This window comes from Leopardus geoffroyi, chromosome B4 (assembly GCF_018350155.1).
Source record: "Leopardus geoffroyi isolate Oge1 chromosome B4, O.geoffroyi_Oge1_pat1.0, whole genome shotgun sequence".
Taxonomy (NCBI): domain Eukaryota; kingdom Metazoa; phylum Chordata; class Mammalia; order Carnivora; family Felidae; genus Leopardus; species Leopardus geoffroyi.
In genome coordinates, this window is record NC_059341.1 from 40,830,668 (window position 1) to 40,856,645 (window position 25,978).

A 25,978-nucleotide genomic window follows, 5' to 3' on the forward strand; every position below is an offset into this window, starting at 1 on the left:
GAAAGAATGCAGATCACTCTGGGGTGCCACCCAACCCTCCAGGAAGCCTCTAGAAGTGGAGGACCGGCTGCCTGTGGGGTGGGATGGGGAAGGGCAGTTCCCAGTCATAAACTGTCATATTTCTTTTAAGTCGGCTTCATGCCCAATGTGGGCTCAAACTCACGGCCCCAAGATCAAGAGTCGCATGCTTTTCCAACTGAGCCAGCCAGGCGCCCCATAAACGGTCACATTTTTAGAGCACAGGGCCAAGGGGGAGAAAGGGAAGGCCATGCTGCTCTCCTGCTTCAAGAGGGAAGTGAGGCAAAGAGGGAAACAGGTCATCCAAGGTGATGGGCAGCCAGGGGAAGAAGCCCAGTTCCTCTGTAGACCACCTGCTATGGATCTGCTGAGGTTCAGCCTCCCTGGAAGATGCCTGAGAGTGGCCATGGGGTCTCTACAGAACAGAGACACTGAAGTTGAGAGCCTTCTGACACTAACAGGGAGAAAAAGACACAACGGCAGGAAAGTTCTGAGTTGGGAAAATAGTGACCAACCGTGAACTTCTGCCAGGAGAGGTTTTGTGTGTACAGAGCTATGTTTCAATCCACGGTGATGTGTCCACTACCACAACACTCATCCCCCCACCCCACCCCATAACCAGAGCTGACATCAGAGAGCCCACTCTGTGCGTCAGAGGTGGTAAGCTCAGACCTCAGGCCCAAAAGACAGCTAAGCGCCTTCCGGGTCCCAGCCCTTCCTGCCTCTGTTCCTGGGGACCTTCCTCTAAAGCTGTCACAGGCAGGGTGAGTGAACAGAGAAAAGGGCTAGTGAATGGCGGGCACAGAGAAGGAAGAAGAGAACCAGCCATGCCACGCACACTTGCAGAATGCTTAGGGGGGCAGTATAAGGCCAGGGAAGGACCCTCCAAAGTCCGTGCCTTTTGGCAGCTTGGTCACACATGCCATGACCAAAGTCATAGGCCAAAGTCCATCTTGGAAACACTACTCTCCAGGACAGGGTCGATGCAGGGTGAGCACAGGAGAGGATAAAGATTCTCCCCACTTTGTAGTTCGAGAAACAGAGACACAGAGAAAAGGAAAAGAACAACCATGTTCCCACAGGGTGCCGGAGGCAAGTGCCAGAGTCCTGTGGTCACGTCAGCCACTGCGACCCCACTCCCGCTCACCCCAGCCCAAAGGCGCAGGCCCCAGGAAAGCCTCTCCCAGGGCCTCACCAAGTGTTGCAGTCAATTTTCACCGTTTCTCCTGGGGCGTATTCTCTGCCTTGGTGGAAGCAGGGACACCTTTCCAGGGCCACACATCTGTTTTCATGCCGGACCTAAGGGAAAGGAATCCAAATGTCTTAGGGGCCATAATGAGTGATGTAGGCCCTGCTGAGAAGATGGCCTTGGCCACAGGCCAGTCCGGGGAACCCATGCCCACCCAGGCTGGGGCTCGGCAAACACGGGCCCCCATCCACACACTGATCCCCCCAGCTCAGCTAGAGACACTCCGACCACCCTCTGCCCTCACACCCTGCTGGGACAGTGGCAAAGACTCTGTAGTAACATGTGGCAGAAGCCCTTGGATGTGCATCTCCTTAGACCCAGTAACACCACGCAGAGGATATCTCCAAACCAAACAGGCTTACGGACAAAGGTTAATGTAGAATCATTTATCATTGCAAAATATGGAAACAACCAACTGTTCAACAGGAAAATGATTAACTCCATTAAGGAATCCCCAGGTAATGGTATCCTTTGTAGCTATTAAAATGGCCCTTTGGAAAACTCATATGATGTGAGAAATACTGACACTATTAATTTTTAAAACAGGGAAAGACTGTACTTACATACAGTCCATATATATATATATATATATACACACACACATACATATACATACGCGCACACACACACACACGCACACACAATCCAAAATATGCCACAAAAAGACTAGAAGGAAATACAGAAGTTCCATCCAGATAGAAGCCTCAGACAGAGAAATAGGGGATTTTTATTTTCTTTTTTGGTTTTTAAATTTTTTTCCACACGTTCATCAATAAGCATATATTATGTTTACAGTGGAAATGATGGAAAATGTGTTTAATAAAACTTAAATGCATTTAGCCCCTGGAGATGAAGGCTGCATACTGCCCATAGACAGGGATGGACCAAAGCCAGAGTCTGGGGCTTGTTCAAGCCCCACATACCTGCTCCTCGCCTAGTCCCCTGGGATTCTGATACACCCTCCATGGGGGTATGCTCTGTTTCCCTGCCCTCAACCCAGGAAGAAAGTACTATGTGAACATGTTGTACTCCTCAGGCCTATAGGGGTCAGAGGGAAGAAAGAACTAAGACCCGCTGGCCACAGTGGGCTCAGAAGGAACTCTCCAAACCTACTCTGACCCCAGCACGTAGATATGCTTCTGTCCCAGCCCCGTAGGACAGCCCTGGATGTCTGCTCTGGTGTGGGCTATGGGTAATCTAAAAGAGCCATCACCTTCAGGTGAAAGGACCACAGCACATTGGTTCCAGAGATACCTAAGGGGTGAGAAGTTCCTGGTTCAGGATCCATGAGTTCCAGTTACTCCCTGGACAAGCCTGAGTTCCCTGGGCTTGGAACTGAACAAAGCCCTGGGAATGGGGCAGTCCTGGCCTAAACAAAGAGCTTTTATGTTGGGGACCATAGGCTAAAGTAGTGTGTGTGTGTGTGTGTGTGTGTGTGTGTGTGTGTGTTAGAACAGGATCAGAAGAAAAACCTCCAATTAACCACCACCTTCACCCAACCCCAAGTCCTCAAGACCTAAGTGAAGGGGGAGGGTGGGAGCACAGAGTATGAGGAAGAGGCAGGTCAGCCAAGCCCTGTTATTGGAAGACAAGGAGCTTAGGCACCCAGTAGGGAAGATGACAGCTTGGCAGGATCAGGGAGGAGGCGACAAATGTCTCTCTACCACAGCCTTCAGAAACTATCACAATTAGGGTTCATTCTCACATCCCCCCCTCAAAGCGTCATCACTTCTAACTTAAGTCCGAGGCCTGCCACCTAATGGCTACTCTAAGAAAGACCGATACATTTACTGGGGAAGCTTGACATGCTCTCCAACACCCACACCTACAGCTGATGGAGACCAGACAGTAAGTCTCCTTGTTGGAAACGTAATGTGAGACAAAAGTGATGAGGATGCACAGAGGTGGATTCCAGGAAGAAGAGCCCTGCTCACCTCACCCCACCTGAGCAGAACGTGCACTGCCCCTCTGCCTTTGAGCAGGCTGGCTGGAGGGCTCCCATGCCTCTTGGTCTGCATGCTGGATGTTCCTACCTCTCTCCAGGATATTCAGCCCATTGACAAAGAGTCTTGCACCCCCATGGCTCAGGTAGCCCCTCCCCTGGCCCAGGGGTGAGTCCCAGCCCTCCTGCAATGGATATAAACTCAAACCCCAGCTTGGTCATGAGATAAAGCCACAAGTGCCCCCTTCCTCCTTTTGCACTCTCACTGACAAGCCATATGGCTCTCTCCGCCCTGACTTACTGATGGACTACAGGATTAAAATAGGACCTTCATACTGGATGGGGACCGCTATAAAGACAACAGAGGTGTGGGGTTAGATTCATAAGTCACAGCTGGAGAGGGGACAAAGCATAACCTTAAAAGGAAAGGAGAGGGTTCTTGTGCCACACCTCAGTACCAGCTCTGACTTGGGAGAGGTCAAATAACACCAGCCCAGCAAAAAAACACCCAGAGAGCCCTAAAGCATTAAAGAAATCCCTAGAGATAGAGAAATAAAGGCACAACTCAGGGGATGAACAAGATCAAGATGAGGACTGCTCAGACACGTAGGGTAAGCCAGGATAGTGGTCCCTAACTGGACTTTGTGGAAACTCATTTGAACATCGTATTTAAAATGACAAGAACCCGGGGCACCTGGGTGGCTCTGTCAACTGAGCATCCAACTTCAGCTCAGGTCATGATCTCACAGTTTGTGAGTTCAAGCCCCGCAACAGGCTCTGTGCTGACAGCTCAGAGCCTGGAGCCTGCTTTGGTTTCTGTATCTCCCTCTCTCTCTGCCCCTCCCCTGCTCACACTCTGTCTCTCTCTGTCTCTCAAAAAATGAATAAACATTAAAAAAATTTTTTTTAATGAAGAGAAGCATCTCTGCCTCGTGTTTGTCCCTCTGGGACGCCAGAGGATAATAAGGTAAAGTTGACAAACGGCCAAGACTTCAGAAGCAAACAAGCAGAAATCATTGTCACTATCCATCAACTTGGGACATCCTGAGTAAGAATGGCTCATGCCAAGAACATGGTACTAGGTCTTGGTCAGCCACAAGAAAAATTATGAAGTAGAAAATAAGTGATTTTGTCGCTCTTCTCTGAAAAGGCTTCATCTTCCCTGACCCAACCCTCATACATAAACACCATACAGACCCATGCTCCAAAATCTTTTTTTGCCTTCCAACTCTCTCTCTTTTGTTCCCATTAATACCTCCAGATCAGTGCAGCTGAATTCAACTAGATGTTTGGCTAGGAGGAAAGAATCTGATTAAATAATTCATACTAAGGCGTGAAGGGCTTCCTATGAGGATTTATAAGGCCGTATGCTTTTCTAAAACCCCTGCTTGTTAGCCAGAATGAATTCATGCTCCTCATACTTCAGTAAGCCTAATTAGGTGACAAATCGCATAAGGGGTAGGAGATATTTTTGAGACAGAATGGCTTTCTTGAGCCTTTTAAAATGACATCTCATAGGATATACGGTGCCCACATGTGAGGCTGACCCTGAATGGGCCCCAGAGCCAAGCTCTGCATTTCAAAAAGCAATGCCAGAGTCTTTTGAGTCTTCCTATTGGGCCAGTGATAAAGCCAGGCATCAAAGGACCAGGGAAATGAACATGCTTCCCAGCTACCAAGAGGTTTCCTACTAGCAGAACTAGTAGGAACTAGTAGCTTGGAAAGTGTAACTACTACATTTTGGAGGATAAGTGAGCGTCTCCCAGATGGGGGTGCCAAACTTTCCAAGACCACCTCACGGGAGGGAGGGAGGCAAGTAGGGCTGAAGGAGCCCAGTCTAGGACTCAGGAGACGAGGATTTCCAGCCTTCAACGGTTCCTATCTTTGCTCAGACTCCTGGGGGATAGAAGGGTTGAAATCCTGGGTCTTTAGGGCTCCTCCTCACTCTACCGCCGGATGGTGCTCCTGGAGAGGAGAGAATTACCACTACCTTGGGGCTGGAAGGAGGGAGCTGGGCAGTGGGTTGTGCTCTGCTGCCACCTTGCTGTGACAGTGGGGAACATTCTGACAAAGGCAAGAAGTTCACTCCAGAATTTCTCAACTAAAGAAAAAGACGGGAATCTTTCCAGTGCAACATCCTTGGATACAGAGGTCTTAGAATTGCTCCCATTGTGTGCTAACTTCCTACAGCATATCTCTCTGTTCACAGTAGGATTCACGGTTTTCCCCCACAAACTTCTTACGGTGGTCATTAAACTACTACTTACTAAGCAACTTCCATGTCCCTGTCACTGTCACCCCCATTCCTCCCAACAGCCCTTTATCCCAGTTTTAGAGCTGAGTAAATCTCAGGAGCCAGGATTCATACCTGGAAGTATGGGACTCCAATCGAATGTCTTTTCCATACCATTTACCAGGGTGTTGACCACTTATAAAAAACACCCCCCCCCCCCACACACACACACACACTTTGTTCCATGCAAGGAGGACTGCATGGAACAGGACTGGTAATATGGCCCAGAAAACCTGGCTGTAAGCAGGTGCCAAGCCTGAAACAAACTACAGAGAGGGGGACTCCCAACCTGTTCCCAACATTTTCAGACAGTTGCTGCTGGCCTTACAGTGGATACTGAGAGATGCCCTGTAAGGGGAGAGGCAATCTTCAACCCAGAGCAGTGCTGCTCAAAGCTCAGTCCAGGGCCAGTACGGGTCTATGATGATGCAAATACACAAACTGGGTAGGTGTTTGGAAAATCATATGGCAATTGAGTAATACATCATCTGTGGAATCTAATAAAAATGGGGGAGGGACTCATATTTTGCATGTTATTACTTTTTGTTTCTTTTTTTCTGATCATTCTTTTCTATTGTATTTACAAAAGCTTCGGTCCACAACAGATGGAAATTTGAAGAAAACAGGCCCTTTATGGATCTCTCCTGTGGAAAGCAGGAGGTGAGCAGAGCCTCTGAGACTGCGCCTCGGTTATTTCTGAAAATAGTTAAAGCTATCCCTACAATTCTGTAGCCCTTTCACCTATAACCCCTTTGGGCCCATAACAGGAATTATGTGCCCATGTCACAGATGAGGCAACTGAGGCTCAGAGAAAGAATGAATGTTCACCCAAGGGCGAGCGAGGCCTGAACAGAGGGCTTGGCCCTCTGCCTTGTTCCTACTCGGGTGCTCTTTCTACTCTCACAGATCTGCCCCCAGCAAAGAGCTACTTCCTCACCCCACCCCCCACCGCCCTCTTCCAAGTCCCCAGAATGTAGAATCCCCAACCTCTTCCCCCAAAACCCTCAGTCACACACCACATCCTCACCATCTCCCACAGGGGACAGGCCACACAGAGAAACACCCCTGGGTAGGATGTCTACACCGTCACACGGGCCCAAACAGGGTGTTTCCAGCTCCTTTGTCTTTGTGTTTCAGCCAAGAACACGTGTCCCATGCAGCAGCCAGCACACTACGCACTTCATAAATCATGGGCTTTGCTGCTCTGCAGAATCTGGCCTCAACGATTTGCACCTTTGTCGGCATTGTAATGAAGCAGTTGTGAAAATAAGCCAATCTCTTACACTCTGAGCTTTTGAGTTTAGAATCCCTTGCGGTTGAGGTTAGAGTCACCCCCTTATGGGACAGACATCCACAGACTGTCCTCAGAGCGCATGCCAGAGGCTTTGGGAATGCCAATGAGCTCCTGACCGTGTGTCCACATCCTGAACTTGAGGTCTTGCTCTCCACTGGGGGTTTGGGACCATAACACAAGTACTGTGCTTATTATCTCAGATGATCTGCACTGTTTTCATTGAAAAAAACAAAAGGTTCATTTAGAAGAGTCTCTGATGCTGACATAATCCCCTGAGGGATGCCCCTTTTCTTGCCAGAGCCTTCTCTGATGTCTGGAGAATTTCCCCTCCAGGTACAGTGAAGGAACAGTCAAAATGAGAATCCTTTAGGATAAAAAGAGCAATACAGAAGCCTCCTCTCCCCTGGCCTATTTCTTGTCCCTACCCAGCTCTGAGTTTCCCCTCCTTCAATAGCCACCTTCTGTGAAGGCATCAAACAAGACCATCCAGGTTGGGGGTGCTCCCCGGCCAATCTCTAGCTCCCCCATTAGAAGACAGTTTAGAATCATCAGAGGCTAAAGCAGAGGGGAACACCCAGGGGGGAATGAACAGGTAGTCTCTCTGTCTTGGAGGAGGGCTGGAAGGAAAGGAGACAAATCATCTGCCCTGCACACACCCCAATGCACAGCCTTCCTGTGGGCCACCGATGATGAGTCCCCGTTGCATCTATAGAACATTGGCATCTCCCATCGCCCAGAACCCTGACCTTCAAGTAAGGCCTGGGCATCATTGATGCCCTTTACAACCATATGAGAGCCATCCTGCCCCCTCCCACTTTGGCGTCCACAACTCCTGCCCCAGACACACACTGCTCACTTTGGGTGTGGGGAATTGGAGTCAGAGAAAGCAAGAAGACCCGATGCTTTTGAAAGAGAAGAACCCAGAAGTTGCTTCTTTCAGGGTGACAAGAATAACAGGTCTACAGCATTCCCTCCTTATCCACAGGGATGCAGATAATACCGAGCCCCATACATGCTCTTTTTTTCCCTATATACACATACCTATGATAAAGTTTAATTTGTAAATCAGGCACAGTAAAAGATTAACAACAATAAATAAAACAGTTATAACATATGCTGCAGTAAAAGTTCTATGAATGTGGTCTCTCTAAGTACCTTACTGTACTGTACTCACTCACCCTTCTTGTGATGACGTGAGATGACAAAATGCCTAAGGGATGAGATGGAGTGAAGTCAATGACACGGGCATTGAGACAAAGCATGAGGCTGATATTGACCTTGTGACAAGACATCAGAAGGAGGAGCATCTGCTCCTGGACCACAGTTAACTGTGGGTAACTGACACCTTGGAAAACAAAACCACGGATGGGGGGACTACTGTCATATGTTTACACTAAACCGGCCGACAACCAGACTTGGGGGGAAGGTAAGGGGCAGGGGCCCGCTCACACCACTGCCGCCAGCAGCAATCTAGAGCCAGGTAGTTGCAAACCAGCATGCCTTGGACTCTGCAAGGCATCCAAGGAACCGCTGGCCGCAGACTGGGTGTTTGAAGCCCCAGCCCCAGAATCATGGAATGTCAAGAGCTGGCCAAGACTGTGACCCACTCTACAGATGAGGAAAACAAGGCTCAGCAAGGGGAAGGGACTTGGGCAGGCCCTTGCTGGTGAAAGGGCAGCAACATCAACATCTCTTGAAATAGAAAATCATATGTATATATGCAAATTACATCCAAATACATGTGTGCTCTTTCCTCTGAGTAAGTAGAATGCGGCCCTTGGGAAAATTCCAGGGGAAATGCCTGTTGTCACTTGTAAGTATTTTCTGGAAATACTTGCTTTGCTTCCTCCGGCACCTCTGTGCCCTAAGTTCCTGTGTTTTTGTCAGATCTCATCAGGATGGACTCTAGACACTTTCCCACCATCTCCCTTCCCGACTTTGGCGGCTGAGTCAGCCACAGAAGGCGCTCCCCCACCCCTGACCCCATCACCGCTTCCGCCCCCATTACCATTCTTATTTGGCTCCTATTTTTTTTCCTCTCTCTGCCCCAGAGCCACCTCATGTGTGCCCGCCTGCAGGGAAACGCCAGGCTGCCCACCTCTGTGGCTGTGGTGGCTTACCATGCCCGGGGGACAGAGGCAGCCGGACACGCAGCCTGTGCTCATGCACTGCAGGTCGTAGTTCTGGCAGGTCTTGGCACACTCGAGCCCTTCAGCCCTTGGGTTGTCAGCAGGGCACACCAACTTGACCATGGGGGGCCGACAGGACAGGCTCCTTTTGCCTTGGAAGTAGAAAAACCAAAGAGGCGACCCATGAAGGATGAATCTACCTTCCACACTGTCCTTGGTCCCCCCCAGGTGCAGCCACTCACTTCCAGAGACCCAACTGCCCCCTCCCTGGGATGACCTGACCTCCAGCAGGTCCAGCACTGAGCCAGGTTCCCCAAGTGGGACTAGATAGCCACCTCATCTATTCATCTGAGCCCCTGACCTATGCCTACGTTGAAGGCACCTCTCTGGCTCTCCACAACCCTATGACTGCCCACGTTCCTCATCCCCTTGAGCCTGCCTTAGCAGGTTGCATTAAATCGGGAGGCACTGCAGAAATGTCCAGACCTAGGCTTTATAGGACCTGCATTTGGGTGATAAAAAGTAAACTTTGGGGGCCCCAAGGGGACCATTCCTAAAATGGTCATGCTAATTTAGTTACAAAAACCTTAAGGGGAGATTTCTATGTCATTTTCTTTTTTTTTCTTTTCAATTTTTTTTAACATTTATTTATTTTTGAGACAGAGACAGAGCATGAACGGGGGAGGGTCAGAGAGAGAGGGAGACACAGAATCTGAAACAGGCTCCAGGCTCTGAGCGGTCAGCACAGAGCCTGACACGGGGCTCGAACTCACGGACCACGAGATCATGACCTGAGCCGAAGTCGGACGCTTAACCGACTGAGCCACCCAGGTGCCCCTATGTCATGTTCTGCCCAGCCACTGGCCACTCCAGCCGCTCTATTTAAATCTGCTACACTCTGTCCCTTGACACCCCTCCCCACCCTGCCTGCTTTGTCAAGCCTCCATCAGATGGCCTCCAATACCACCCTGTGATATACTGTCTGTTTTACTTATTTGTTGATTGCCCACCCATTGCCAACTAGAATACCAGAATAAATGTTCCGTGAAAGCAGGGGTTGTGTCTCCTTTGTTCAGGATGTATCATATTTCCTGACAGTTGGGAGGTATCAATGGCTGATTGAATAAATGATAACATCAGATGATTGATACAGCACTTTCCTTTCAAAAACCCAGATGCACTTCACAGCATTTCTATCTTACTGCATAGAGCACTTACTGTCTCCTGTGAACAGGTTCCAACCTTATTTTTTTTTAATTTTTTAAAGTTTATTTATTTTTAAGAGAGAGAAAAAGCATGAGCTGGGGAGGGGCAGAGAGACAGGGAGACACAGAATCCAAAGCAGGATCCAGGCTCTGAGCTGTCAACACAGAGCCCAACGCAGGGCTCGAACTCACCAACTGTGAGATCATGACCTGAGTCGAAGTCAGATGCTTAACCAACTGAACCACGTTGGCACCCCCCAGTCTTAATTTTATATGGAAATTTTTGTTAGGAAACTGAAACCCTAAAACGTCAAGTGGCTCTTCCAAATCGTACAAAATTCTAGGAGCTTCTTGACTTCACAGAAGATGACCATTTCCAGGAACTATCAGCTAGAAAAAAGCCAAGAGAAGGCAGGGACATGAGCAATCGGCAAAGAGAGGAGGAGAAGGATTTAGTGACCCTGAGGTCTGCTACAGACTGAATGTGCCCCCGTAAATTCATGTGTTGACCCCAAAGGTAGTTGTGATAGGAAATGAGCCCTTTGGGAAGTGATCAGGCCATGAGGGTAGAGCCCTCACGAATTGGATTTGTCCCCTGATGAAGACAACCCATGGAGCTCCCAGCCCTTCTTGCCCTGTGAGGGCACAGGAGAAGTCTGCAAATTTTACCTGACCTTGCTGGCACCCTAATCTTGGACTTCCAGCCTCCATATATAAATACATTCCTGTATTTCTCATAGTTAAGCCACCTAGTCTGTGGTGTTTTGTTATAGCCACCTGAACAGAAAAAGACAAGGTCACAAGTTCTGATTTCAACTTGTGAGCCACTCACACGCTTAGGATCTTGTCCCAGCTCAAGGCTGAGAGATGCTCCCCAATCAGTCATACAGGGCAGCCTGACTTCTCACCAGGACAAACTGGAAAGCCAATGCATGGCACACATCTGTGTCACTTGGAGAGATGGCGTCTTGAGGGCAGCAGAAGGCAGAGAGAGGTGGTCAAGCCAGATGTTGAAAATAGCTCATTTATCTGCCTAATAGCATCCCTCTCCCTCCTACTGGGACAGTCCTTTCTAAGCAAGGATCCATCTGGAAGCCAATTAGTTTTCCCTGATCCATAAGTGTGAATATGGTCCCCTCAAAGCTATGTCAGCCCCTTCTCCCTTCTGTGCCTTGTCCTTCAACAGTGTAGCAACTATTAGGACCTTCAAACTGAGAACAATATGCCCAAACTCTCCTCTTTCACATCCATCTGAGAAGCTTTCTAAACAGGTACCCTTGTCATTAAAGACCTAAATGTGAGACCTGAAACCATAAAAAATCCTTGAAGAGAGAACAAGCAGTAATCTTGCTGACATTGGCTGAAGCAACATTTTTCTAGATAAATCTCCTGAGACAAGGGAAATAAAATCAAAAAATAAACTATTTGGACTACATCAAAACAAAAAACTTCTGCACAGTGAAAGAAACAATCAATAAAACTAAAAGACAACCTACAGAATTGGACAAGATATTTGCAAATGACGTATCTGATAAAGAGTTAGTATACAAAATATACAAAGAACTGATACAACTCAACATCCAAAAAATAAATAATCCAGTTAAAAAATGGACATTCTGCAATGAAGACATATTTCTCCAAAGAGGACACCCAGATGGCCAACAGACACATGAAAAGATGCTCAACATCACCCATCATCAGGGAAATGAAAATCAAAACCACAATGCATTATCACCATACACCTGTCAGAATGGCTAAAACCAACAATGCAAGAAACAATAAGTGTTGGCAAGGAGGTGAGAAAAAAGAACACTCGTACACTGTTGATGGGAATGCAGACTGGTGCAGCCACTGTGGAAAACAGTATGGCGGTTCCTCAAAAAGCTAAAAATAGAACTACCCTACAATCCAAGAATCGCACTACTGGGTATTTACCCAAAAATTACAAAAACACTAATTCAAAGGGATATATACGCATCTGCCTTTAAATAGCATTGTTTATAATAGCCAAACTACAGAAGCAGCCCAAGTGTCCATGGATAAATTGTTGAATAAAGGAGATGTGATATATATATCCAATGGAACATTATTCAGTCATAAAAAAGAATGAAATTTTGTCATTTACAATGACATGGATGGAGCTAGAGAGTACAATCATAAGCAAAATAAGCCAGTCAGGGAAAGACAAATACTATATGATTTCACTCATATATGGGATTTAAGAAATAAAACAAATGAGCGAAGGGGGGTGGAAATGAGAGAAACAAACCAAGAAACAGATTATTAACTACAAAAAACAAATGGATGGTTACCAGAGGGGAGGTGTGTGGGGGGATGGGGGAACTAGGGGATTAAAGAGAGTACACTTATCCTGAGAAAGAAAAATAAATAAAATAAAACAATTAGATAGATAAGCAGATAGATAGACAGACAGACAGACATCCTTGTAAGTATGTCCCTGAGTAAAAAGAGGCTAATGAAGGGGGGTGGTCTTCACCACAATCAAGGTGACCAACTTACAGCTACTCACTGGGTTAAGGTAACCATGGGCAAAACAGAGGTCTCACTGAATCCATCTTGCAGATAACTCAATTTTTCCCCTGAAATAAAATTCCTCCCTGCCTCAATAATTTGGATGCACACATGAAAAGGCATGTCAAGGCCTGAAAACCACTCACATGAACATAAAAATGGTGTCAACCCTGGCATGTGCCTGAATCCACAGGCACATTAGACAGCGCAGCCCAGCAGCGAGGTGAAGAGCCCTCCCAGGGGGACAGTACTCACTGCGGTGAGACAGGGGGCTGCTGAGGAAAGTGTCAGGCAGCAGGCTTCCTGGGGCTCCACTCGTGGTACAGTGCATGAAGCCATCCTCACAGTAGCTGCAGAGAGGAAAGTCAGAACCCAGCTTCGTAAGAGCGGCTATGCTTGCTGGCTCCTTTTCCTCACCTCCCACTCACCGTCTCCCCGTCCAAGTCAAGGTGGTCCCATAACTCATCTGAAACACAGCCCGCTAAGGCCACTCACCCTCTCTATGTCACCAAACCCAGTGGAACGTCTTCAGTTCTTTCCTTACCTGATCCCTTTCGACATTATTCACCACTGTGACTATCCTGTTCTTCTAGGACAAGAAACAAATCTCTCCTGGTTTTCCTCCTACTTTTCTAGTTGCTCTTTCAGGCTCACCCCTCTGCTGGCTGCACCCTGGGCTCTCATTCCAGGCTGCCATCCATACACTCAGTTTCTATGACAGAGACGACTCACAAATTTACACCAGCAGCTGGGATCTCTCCTTTGAACCCAAGATCCGTGTATGCAAGTGCCCACATGATAGCCATCTTGGCATAACAAAGACTTCAAACTCAGTATGCCCAAAACTGAAGTCATGATCCCACCACCAAAGCCAGTCCCCCGCCAGGGCTCTGATTCATTGTATGATACCACCAACCATCCAGTTTCACAAACCAGCAAACGAGGGGCCAGCCCTGATACTGCCTTCTTCCCAACCCCCACGTCTGACCATCACCAAGCCCTTGGACCTTGTCTCCTAAACGTCTCTGGCACTCACATCCACTTCTCTACCTTCACTGCCATAAGCCGCCACCACCTGTCACCTGGACAAGGCAGAAGCTCCTAACTGACTGATGTCCCTGCACCTATTCTTGCCTCTCTCCAAAACACACTCCTCCTGGCAGCCCAAAGGTTTTCCAAAGCCTAAATATGATTATGTCACCTCCCTGCTGGGACTCCTTTGTAGCTTCCCCTCAAGAGGCCTTAGGAAAGAGACCAAATCCCTCAGATGGCCTCCCTGGCCGCATGCGATCTGACCCCTGCCTACCTTTTCTCTAGCCCATTTCAAGGATTCATAGACCACGTACTTCTCTTTCTTCCACACTTGTGACTCTGCATGTATTGGAGTTATTATTTGGTTAACATCTCTCTCTGTGTCACTGAACTATAAGATCAAAGACGGTTTTGCTCATTATCTGTTCAGCAGGCAGCATAAGGCTCTGCATAAAGTATCCAATATTTTTTTTACATATTCTTTTATTCCTCTCCTCCGATCCCAACCCCTCCCCTAACACGGGCAATTATTTTTATGACATGTAGTCTCCTAAAGCACCCCCGAGGATCCCCACTTCCTGGTGTTCAAACTCTTGTGTCATCTCCGTTGCACCAAGGTTGATCTGTGTGCCGACAGTATGTGGCAGCAGTGACATACCATGTGTCACTTGAGATTAGGCTATAAAAGACTGCAGCTCCTGTCCTGGTGCTCTCTTGGATTACTCACTCCGGGGAGCCACTTCACGAGCAGCCCAATGCAGAGGCCCACATGGCGAGGAACTGAATGAAGCCTTCTGCCAAGAGCTGTGTGAATGAGCTGGGAATGGAGCCTCCAGAGCCAGGCAAGTCTCCAGATGACTCAGCCTGCAGCCCTGGTCAACAGTTTGACTCCAACCTCATAAGCAAACCTAGTCACCCAGCCAAGCTGCTCCGGGAGTCCTGCCCCTTAGAAACCGTGTGACATTATACATGTCCATTCTTTCAAGCTGTTAAATTTGGGGTTAATTTTTTTATGCAGCAATAGATACAGAAAACTAATACAATCTTATTCTGTTCAGTGTAGACCTGCCTGCATATATTCTCATAAAATATGTATTTCTTTCGCATGCCTGTATGTTTAATTTGTATAAGTGGCACTATCTCATATATCACAGTGTTTTGTCGTTTTCTTTACCACCACGTGTTCAAGATTGAACCCTGCTAATACATACCTACTCTCCCGGTGCTTCTAAGGCTGCATGATCCTCTACTGTGTGAATCCACTGCCTTTTCCCCACGCACCCTCCCAGGGATGGACACAGACCTCAAACAAAGCTGTGACTAACATCTTCATACATGTGCCCTTAAGAGCCTGTGTGAGAGTTTCTTTAGTGTATATGCCTGAGAGCAGGACTGTGGGGATATCAGGTGTGGGTATCTAATTTGCATAAATCATGCCAACTGCTTTCCTGGGCGCCAGGAGCAATGCACCTTCCAGATTAAAGAAGGCCAGGAGACTGGAGAAAGGAGAGGTAGGCAGGGGTCAGATCGCATGGGGCTTGGGAGGCCATCATAGGGATCTGGTCTCTATCCTAAGGCCTACTGAGGGGAAGCTATTAAGGATTCCAAGCAGGGATACGACATAATCAGATTTAGGTTTGGGAAAGATACTGGGGTGTCTGAACAGGTGTGTGTCCTAACAGTAGCAGAGCGGGGGCCCCACATTCCACAGCCCTGCCGACACTTGGCATTATCCAGATGTCAAATTTTTCCACTCTAGTAGATATGAAGTAATACTCGTTGTTGTGATTTGTATTTCTCTAATAGTAATGATTTTGAATGATTTTTAATATGGCTGCTGTTCAATGAAAATTTATTAAATGAGCAAAAGAGAATCAGCCCTTCCCTCTCTGGGTACATGCATAAACCGCGCCCTCTGGTTTTTAACTAACACCTGATTTTAAAATATCCTCATGTCATGGTCTGTCTGTCATTTGGACATGACCCAAAAGCTGAATTTTATTTTTAGAAAGAAGAAAAGAGAAGAAAAACCTTGTAGGTAGGATTATAATCAACTCCTGGCCCAGAACCTGGCTTGCAATAGTGTAAGTGCTCTACCATGATGCCTGTCTGGTGACCAAACAGCCTAAAGACACTTCTAGACACGCGTGTTTGTACCTTCCTACTACCTCTTGTGGGCATCACCAGCATTTGCTCCATGGGGCTCACTCTTCATGTGCGGGGATAAAAATAAAGAGCCACAAAACAAGCCCCAAGTTCCTGATGGTTCCCATTCTCCATGAAATCCAGTTTTCTAAATGAAGTGGAGAGACGGGACAGACAATAGCTTTCAGCCCTGGTGCCCAAAGGAGAGCCCGGGAACATATCACGGAGAGGTCACTGATGTGCAAATCCTGAAGAAAGCCTGAAGCCAGGGCTATTCCCCAGCTCTGCTCACCCAGGGCCCTCTGCACCTCATCTCCCCACCTTCCCTGTGCCTCCAATATGGTAAAATGACCAGGGACACGTGCTGCCCTCCAAGTCACCCCAGCCTCCTACCCTCTGGCTTCTTTCCTCACCACACTACTGCAACATGGGGGCCACTATGACCTTCCGATTGCCAAATTCAACAGCCTCCTCTCCATGTAATATGAAGAGTCTAAGAGTCCCTGGGTTCTATCACTGGCTAGATGATTTGGGAAAGTGATAATCTCCCTAAGCCTCAAATTCCTTACTAAGAAAAGCGATGCTTGCCTTCTAACGGCATTGTTTTAAGGTCCCAGAGAGAAACACCCTGAAAATCATAACTGGACAACCAGAGTAAAACGACCGCTTGGGTGAAGGCCCAATGCTCAGCCCAACAGATGTTGTCACTCTCCTGCTCTCCTCACCTCCACCATATGGCCCAGCATTCACTGTGCCTTTTTGCTTGCCTTTTTCCTTTGGCCTCTCTCATAGGACCCCCTTTCTGCTCCCCTGGCCCTCTGAACATCCCCCCAAGCTCTGGACTCAGTTTCCTTTTCTGCTCCTCAATCCACTTCCTTCGTGGGCCCGGCTGCCCCTGCAGCCATACAGAACACCCCCACGCAAATCTTGTCCAGCCTCCACCTCTCACTCCAGTCCCACACCCACCCCTCCGGTGACTGTTTCCCCTCACTCACCAGCATTTGCTCTTGGCAACTCAGCCATCCGGGCTAAGACCAAATTCATGATCCTCCCCCTACCCACAAGGAGCCCTCTTGCTGTTCCTGCACTTCCGGGCACTCCAGTCCAGAACCCCGGGGCCGTCTTCAGCCAGCCTCATCCCCCTACATGTCCCCCCAGTCTGTTTACTTCCTGGGGTCTCTGGCCTCTGTCCCCTTGCTCCATCTCCACTGCTAGTATTGGCCCGGGGCCTCAGCACCTTTTGACCAGACTGTGTCAACTTCTTCCCACAACTGATCTCCCTGCCTCCACACCTCATGCAGCTTCCAGAACCCACTCCTTAAAGCTACGCTTTGACCTATTTGCTCTTTCAAAACCTCTGAGGTCCTCCCTGCTTACTGCTCCAGTCCCCCCTCCCCATCTTTCGAAGATGCCCAACATCCTCCCAGGCTTATCTTCCCTTCATGCAACATATGCCCCCCCCCCCCCCAGAGGACTTACCTTGGTGACTGGTGAGTACTCCCTGTGTGTTTTGGGCCCTGGGCCTCGGCTCCACCCCAAAGCCCTCTTCCACAGGCCCACCCCACGCCCACTGCTAGAATCTTCCTCAAACCCAAAGCTACCTCCTGCACTGGGTATTCTCCAGCTCCTCCCAAGTGGAAGCAATCTGACCTTTTCTGAGTGAGTAGAGATTTTTATGTCTACAAAACGGCGAGCCTACCAAATATGATTGTTATTTCATCTCAGTAAATATTGACTATGCCTATTTTCTGCCATAAGTGTGTTGGGTGCTGGGAATCAGGACCTAAGATGTGGTCTCTACTCTTGGGGAGGTCACAGTCCAGAGGGGGATACAATGCATTTTGCTTAAATCCAAGTCCAATGACAACCATTCTTTCCATCCAAGCATAACCAACCTGCTCTGGGCATAAGAGATGGCGAAGGACCACAAACTTATCTCACTAAGTGAGGAGGAAAAGCTTCATACCACACACAGTGTGCAGACCTTGTTTGGATTCTGATTTGAACAAACCAATTTTATATAAGAAGACATTTTGAGACAGTCAAGAAAGCTAACATGGATGGAATATTAGGTGTTATCAGGAATCATTGTTAGTGCTTATCTGAACAATGGTATTATGGTTAGATCGGGTTTTTTAAGTGCTTATCTGTTAGAAACACATACTGAAATATTTTCAGATGAAATGATGTAATATCTGAGATTTTCTTTATTCCAGCCAAAAGGGGGAGGAGGGAATAGATAAAACAAGAATGGCAAAGTGCTGATAATCACTGAACCTGGGGACAGATGCCTTAGGGCTCCTCACTCTATTCTCTCTACTTTTATGTCTGAAATATTCCACAGGACATTTTAACTGGTCTCCCTAGTAAACCATCAGCTTCTTTGGCGCGCACACTGTGTCTTGTTCTCCTTCAGATCACCAATCTCTAAGCCAGCACCCAGGCCAGAGCAGGTGACAAGGAAATGTCATAAATTTCTCCTGTGACTGTGACAGCCCCTCTGAAACGGACCAGGACAGAGGGACGGGGCAAAGGGCCAAAAGAAGCAAGTGTGATTGGAGCTATTTTTCAGGGAAGTATGTAAAGCAAGTCAGGGTAGCAATGAACCACTGAGGTGAGGCTGCCTTCGTCTATTTTCTGCTGGTTCAAATGCCCCCACCTGGGAACACTGCTAGGGGGCTACAGGGGGAGGGGACAGGGAGCCCTCCCATTTCCTGTTCTCAAAAAGGGAAACTAAGACCTACTGCAGGGAAATGGGGCTCAACACGTGAGAGTTGGCAATGAAGCTGAAGCAGTCCTCCCGCCAGCCATGAGTAAGGAAGCCACTCAAGCTGGGTGAAATCCCAGCTTTCTTTCTGACTTGCTGGGCAAATCACTTTCTTCCCTGGGCCTCAGTTTCCCACCCACAAAATGAAGGATTTGGAGGACCATTTTCCTCTCAAGCCCTGCCATTCCTGAGGTCCCCGGTCCTGCTGCATGCACTTACCACGTGGTGTGATGGTCTGAGAAGATGTCCTCGGGCTGGAAGATCTCGCCGTCATAGTAACAGGGGCACTGGGCCTTGGGCACACAGTCTCCCCTCTCATCCAGGTACAGCCCTGCGGGGCAGAAGCAGCCTTCCAGGCAGATCTCATTGCAGTCCTCATCCGGGTAAGAAAGGGAGCGACAGGTCATGTTGCAAGGGGTCCCACACTGCAGGTACACCTGGCCCTGTGGGCAGCTCAGCGCTGGGAGAGAGGCAAGGGAAAGGAAGGCCTCAGTGGAAACATGAAGATGACAAGGACTGTCTTTCTAGGACCTGTAACCCCAATTATATCTGTACAATCACTACCTTCCTTTCCTACTAGGAGCAAAACTACTGTCATGCTCACAAATGCCTATGATAATAATGAATGCACACGGTTTCCCCTCTGCTGAACTAGAGGGATCCTGCTTTAGTGGTCTCTGAATCCTTGAAGTCTGGGACATGTAGAAATCAGGTGGATTTTGACACTGTGAATATTAAAAAGAACTGGGCATGGCAGGCAAGGGCATTTCTCCTGGGATGATGATAATTGAGCATCTACTGAATATTCTGCTCTTCACCAGCTTCTGTGCCTTTTACACCTCCCATTGAATTAGATCTCATAGCCCTCTTCTTAGGAGTAAGAAAACTCAAACATAAGCTAAGTAATTTGTCAAGGTCATGCCTCCCAGGAAGAAGCAGAGGCAGGATTTGAACCCAGCTCTCTATGACCAAGAGCTCATGCTCTTAACCATTATGCTCTACAAAGGAAACAACCCCTTAGGAGCCATGCTTTTGAGGACAGCCACAAAGTGCAGGGACACTCTTGTGCCTGCCTCAGCCAGGTGGGCAGCCCTGTCTCCTCCCCGCCTTCACTCTCCCTGGCCTCCTCCCACAGAGAAACAGCACAGCAGACAAGACCCAAGAGGACGCAGCAATACAGGGAAGTGGACAGGCTCTGTCTCCCAAATTCCTGGGTTCGAGCCTTGGTTCTGCCATTAGTTAGTTACGCTGTGACCTTGAGCAGTTTCCTCATTGGAATAGACTAATACCCACCTGGATTGTTGTCTAGGTTAAGGGAGCTAACAAGTTCAGAGTAATGCCTGGCACATGGTAAATGCTCACTGCTGTTTTATCATGATGATGACTGCGGAAACACAGCCCCAGCTCAGGGGGCTCCAGATGGGAGGGGTATTCCAGATGAAGGCCCAGGCCTAAGAAGACCTAGCACTCCTGGATTCTGGCCAACACCATGAGCACCCCGATGAGGAAACCCTTTACTGGGGGCGTGGGAAGTGCTTTGCCCTTTCTAAAGGCTTTCTTCTTGCTAATCAGCTCCTATCCAAGAAATGACCACCTCACTCTGAGGACATTCCTGCTGGGACCATTAGAAACCTTGCCCTCTCTGTTAGAATCCATTTCTACAGTGGACACCCACTGGCAAAATGTGTCACAGAAAGTGTAAAAGGAAGCCCTGACCATGAACCTCAGACATGGGGGTGAGGACACCTGGAGAGCCCCTGTAGGCTTCCCCTCCTGCACCTGCTCAGGGTTTAGTATTTGAGGGGATCTGAGAAGGGAGGGGGCTCCGTAACCATATTAGACATGGGTTTTTCTCTGAACCAGCAGAGAGGTTGGGTCAGTGGATGAGTATTGAGAGCAGGGTGTGTTAAGATGGGGTGTTTTGGGCAATAAAAATGCAACTCTCTTTCAATCCATTGAACCTGTGATATTAAGGGCACATTCATTCACCCATTAAGGAGCAGCTGGAGCAGAGAGCTTTTTCTCTCTGACAGATGTCTCTAGAACTGGCTTCAAGCCGTATTGAATTTCTCCTCTGGGCTTCCTCCCCAGAAGGAGTAGTGGCCACCTCAGTTTAACAGACGTTTCTCATGCTCCCACTGTGTGCCAGGGGCTGTGCTAGGCTCATGGAGGCAGAAGTGGTTAAGACTTGATCCTCATCTACAAGAAGCCTATGCTCTTTTCTTCCCAAAGGAAATGTAACCAAGTAACAAGCAAAACAAAGCATGCTTCTCCCAATCTCCTCACAGCATGATCAGTCCTTGCTTCATGAGCATCCCCAGCTGATGGGAGCTCTTCTTAAGGATGGAGTTAGTGGTATAGGGAGCTCTGTTCATTTCTCAGGGAGAAAATGAGGTACAGGATGGAGTCAGGAACCCAGGAGTCTTGCCCACCCTCCTCGGGGCTCAGGCCTCCAGGACCATTTGGCCAGCCTCTTCGCTGGTTCACCTCCACATAAGCCCATAGAGACAGAAAACTTCCCACCACCCATACATTTTCTGCCTCCAAATTTCAGTCCCTGCTCCCACAGTCTCAGCCTGTTCCCTTTTGTTCTGTTCTCAGGAGGTGAAGGACAGCAGCTTTCGTGAGATTACAGAACGTGCCGGTAAGCCCTGGGTGATCTGGGAGAACGTCCTAAATGAGGAAATCCTTCAGATGCTGTAGCACACTGATAATGCAGTATTTCTAATTTGGTGGACAACCAAAGCATAGTCGTGAACAGCACGCCATTTCCTCATTACTTTGCCCAGTTTCTAAACAGCAAACCCCGATGAGGAAACTGAGGTGTGGAGGGGGAGATGATGCGCTCAAGGCCGCAGGGCGGGGAAGTCACCTGCAAGTTCCAGCAAGGCCTCAGACTCTGCTCTTCCGGCTGCTGGCCATGACTCTGGCATCCCCGACCCAGAGGGACAGGGAGGCACAACTGCATGCATGCATACACGTGGTCCCTTTCATCCTCACTTCTGTCTCTGCTCCTCTTTTTTTAGGACACTGCTTAGACTTGAAACATGAGTTGGCTCATTAGACCCCAATAGTGACATTTCTAGAGCCCTGTACCTAAGCTTCTTCAAATACGTGATATATATTAGGACCTTTCTCCGCCTCTCATAGCTCCTATTTCCCTGCTTCTGCCAGGACCACGGGCATATTAGTCTCCACACACATCTACTTCACCCTAAAAATCAGAATATTCACGACACCTCATCCTCCCAGAATATCCTCCTCATTTCCATGCATCACTACTACTATCTGCCTGTGGAACAACTCTTTTCTGCCAAGATGGTGACTTTTTAAAGCCTGGTCGAGTACACCACCTCCAGAAAGCCTTCCTTGATTGCCTCTGCCTTAATCTCATTATCTTTTTACTCAGTGTGACAGTCACCTAGTACGGAGGCAGTTTCTACACCACTGGCATTGCCTGACCATGCTGGGCACTCGGCACATGTTCCCCGTGCAGCACCACCAACAACAGAGTGAGCACAATCTAGCTGTTCGAGGGTCCAGAATGTGGAGCAGATACCAGCTGTGGTGGCAGAAATCTAACATGGCAGAGTGAGACTCCAAAGTCAGCTGGGGACATTGATGTCATTCAACTTTACATAACTCTATCAATGCCAGAGATGTGGGCCAGGAGTCTACTGATCATCTGGCTGGAGTTACAAGCAAAGGATCCGCAGGTGCACTCCCCACACCTGAGTGCAGAGACCCATTGGGATCTGGGACTCACTCATTCCTCCACCTGGCCATACATGTATGGAACACTAGGTGGCAGCAGCCACATGAAATCTCTGCTTCCCAGGAACTCCAAGGTTCTAGACCACCACCAGGTAGAGGGATGCAACTCGCCCTCCCGGAACAGGCTAGAGTAATCACACTGTCCTGTGAGAGAGCCAGTCCCCACCGCCTGTCCTGCAGGAGTTGGGGGGGGGGGGTGGTGGAGGAGAGGGCGGCTACAAATAAACTGTTCTCACTACCCATGCTTGCCAAATGCGCTTGGGCCCGGTTCTGAAAGCAATAATGCAGAGACACTGCCGTGAAAAGAACGAGCCGCACGCAGGACATCCGAGGAGAACTGTGCGGGGTTGGGCTGTGCGAGAGCTGGCGGACAGGGAGGGCACCCACCACAGAAGCTGGGCTCCCGCCACCCGATGTGCACGCCTCTCCGAGCACAGGCTGCGGCGTAGTTGGCCACGGCGCTGCAGAGGCAGTCTTTGCCGTCGGAGCAGGAGCAGACGTCATAGCGGCAGTTCTGCACGTAGGGCAGAGGGTTCACGACGCGGTGGCAGGCCTCGAACTTGGAGGACGTCAACAGAGCGCACGACTGCTCCGCAAACCTGGCTGTGGCGGGAGAGAGAGCAGCGCACGGTCTTGGCCGGGGCCCCGCCCCCGCCCTCGGAGCTCCCGCCCCCGGACGGCAGTGACCAATCCCACTCTGAAATCCCCCAACCGGCTTCCCCCTCGGCAGCACGCGCTGCAAAGCGACTGGAAATCACTGTGATTTTTCTCCTGCAACCAATAAACTTTACGTTTGGCTTAAATACATAATAAATTGCATTTCCAGAGCACACCACCCACGGACAGACGGGAGAAGTAGTTCCACGATGGGCTGGGTAAGAGAGGGAAATGAATGCAGGGCTGAAATGATGTCACAGATCAACCTGCAAATGGCCACCCCAGTGCATTTATCCTCCGATAATTTAATTCTGTGTGGCTGCTGCTCCAACAGACTGCGAAGGTCCAGGGACAGGAAACATGTACTATTCTCGTCTTTCCCAGGGTTCGGCCCACGGAGGGTGCACAATCAAGGGCCGTTCAAGAATAAATGATCCAGATGCAGATAATCAAATGCTGATGGTAAAAGCCAACTGCCCCTGTCCCCCAAAAGTGGGTGCACTGGTGCCATGGAATGCACTGGAACCCGGGAGACACCTCAGGGCTCCGCGAGGCCCTCCCTGCCCCCCAGGCTTACGTACTCAGGCGCGGGTTGAGGCTGCACGGATCACTGTGCTGTTTCTGCAGGTCTTCACAGTCCCCGTGCAGCTTCCAGGCGTTCCCGAAGTCCTCCACCAGGGGCTCGGCCAGGCCAGCGGGCGTGACGAAGTCGTCACCCCTGTTGCCATTGTAATTCCCACACAGGCCACACATCTTCCCCGCGTAGATGGGGGACAGCTGCAGGGAGAGGCAGACTACCCTGGAGCCGTGGCGGCCAAAGCAGCCACAGCTTCCAGTAACTAATGAGATAGTTGTAATCAAAAAGAGCTCCCAGGGTGAAAAATAAATACGAACGTAATAAACCGTAGCCAAGTCCGAGGCTGCAGAGGGAAGAAAAGCTAACTATAGTGTAAGTTTACCACCAGCAACATCCCTGCTCTTAAATCAGCCCCAGAGAGCAGTCTTGCCAGAGGGCATTTTAGAGATCTAGCCATTTAAAGATGGCAACACTGAGTCCCAGAGAGGAAAATGACTGGCCTAAGGTCAGAGGTGGTGGCAGAGCTGGAAGTAGTAGCCAGGTTGAGCCCTAGTCCAGAGGGCTCTGTGCCACCCTCGCCTGTCAGAGGAGACGCGGTAGCCCTGACACCCACGGAATCAAGTGCAAAGTCAGCACCCCTTTACTGAACACTTATATCGGTCACACGTGTGGGTGAAGCAGGCTGAGTCCATTATGGTCCAAGTAGTCCCAGTGACAAAGAACAATACCTTCCCATCTCAATTTGACTCAGCCGCTGAGTGTCATTGGGAAGAAAGGACCATGACCAAGGAGGACTCTAGGTGGTGTGATCAGAGGAGGTAGGGTCAGCAAGGAATCTGGGGCAGCCCACTATGGGTGACCAGGATGGTTCTGGGGGTCAAACTCTAGGCCATCAGCATGTGGCTTGTTCTCCGTCCTTCTGAGCCCAAAGTGCATACTCACAGACAAGCTAGGGAGTTAAACCTGCCTTTCACACTTTACAGCTTGGGGCAGCTGCTGGTTTCTATTGAGACGGCCCTGATTCAAAGATGGAACCAGGTCTGGGACCCCAGAATCCTGACTCCTGCTCTGCATGTAATTAACACAGCCAGATGACCTCCCTGTGTTGAAACCATCATGCACTAGAACTGAGCTTCTACGGACATCTCTTGGAGCCCCTTCCAGCTTCCAGCTATGACTTCACAGGATGCAAGATAAACAATCTAGTGGAAGGTTCCAGACCCATATAAAATGTACCCAAGGAAATGCCATTAGAAGAGAATAAAGTAACGTTTCCCTGTTTGCCTTACAAATTTCAAGTTTGGCCACACTAGGCACCCAGGCCTTCCCTGACCTTTTTTTTTTTTTTTAATTTTTTTTAAATTAAATTTTATTTTTGTGAGAGAGAGAGAGAGACAGAGTACGAGTGGGGCAGGGGCAGAGAGACAGGGAGACAGAGAATCCAAAGCAGGCTCCAGGCTCTGTGCTGACAGCTCAGTGGGACTTGAACTCGTGAACCATGAGATCATGACCTGAGCTGTAGATGCTTAACTGACTGAGCCACCCAGGTGCCCCCTAACATCCCTACTTAAAATGTAAATGCTCAGACCCTGACACTTTTTGTCCCTTTCTCTGCTTTATTCACCTTCTCAGGATTTCCTTCTAATATACGATATAATTTACTGGTTTGGTTGGTTTATCGTCTGTCTTCCCCCAGTACAACATAAATTAAGTGAGGCAGGGATCCTTGTCTGCGGAGTTTCACAGTTGTAGCCTTGTCCTCTAGAATGGTGCCTCTGAACACTCACTAACTATGTGTTGAACAAATGACTGAGCAAGTTCGTGAATGAATGAGGTTCTTCTGAGGACACAAGCTGAAACGCAATGTCTGCAGTCAAGGCCAGCCCTGACCTGAGCAGCGAAACAGGTGATGTCTTCACTCCCTCCACCTGTGCCTCAGCATCCTCTTTTTCCTCCTCATTCCCAGACCGTGAGTACCCTCATTCCCCAACAAAGTCCCTCTGGTCACCCCCAGGCCTGCTGTCACACTATCCCCACTAAGGCAGTATCTTCCTCTGTCCCCTGGGTCCCCTTGGCTTGTTCCAGAGGTAGGCTCAGCCCTCAGATCAAGAGCACCCTTACTATGACATGAGAGGTTATAGAAGGTGGTATGGCCAATCGCAGGGTGGGAGGCACCCTTTCTGAAGACCAGGGTGCAGGAGGTGAGTTAGTCGGGGTCAGGAGACCTGAGTTTTGATCCTAACTCTGTAACCAAAAGACCATGAGACCAGGGTGAGTTCTTTCTTGCTCCAGAAATGATGGGTTTTATTTCTAACTGCAGAGGAGAGGCTGACAAGAAGCTCTCCGAGATCTTCCTGCGCTATG

General features: G+C 49.0%; 1 protein-coding gene across 2 annotated transcripts in view; it reads right to left on the reverse strand.

The window, feature by feature from the left end:
* VWF (von Willebrand factor) overlaps positions 1-25,978 on the reverse strand; it is a 137,752-nt gene that overhangs the window by 60,789 nt on the left and 50,985 nt on the right. For both annotated transcript variants that reach the window (XM_045466410.1, XM_045466411.1), the window contains exons 14-19: positions 23,619-23,814; positions 22,768-22,983; positions 18,826-19,066; positions 12,918-13,012; positions 8,917-9,077; positions 1,214-1,317 (exon numbers count right to left, since the gene is read on the reverse strand). In XM_045466410.1, the coding sequence (XP_045322366.1) occupies positions 1,214-1,317; positions 8,917-9,077; positions 12,918-13,012; positions 18,826-19,066; positions 22,768-22,983; positions 23,619-23,814 (1,013 nt within the window). The remainder of the gene's footprint in view (positions 1-1,213; positions 1,318-8,916; positions 9,078-12,917; positions 13,013-18,825; positions 19,067-22,767; positions 22,984-23,618; positions 23,815-25,978) is intronic.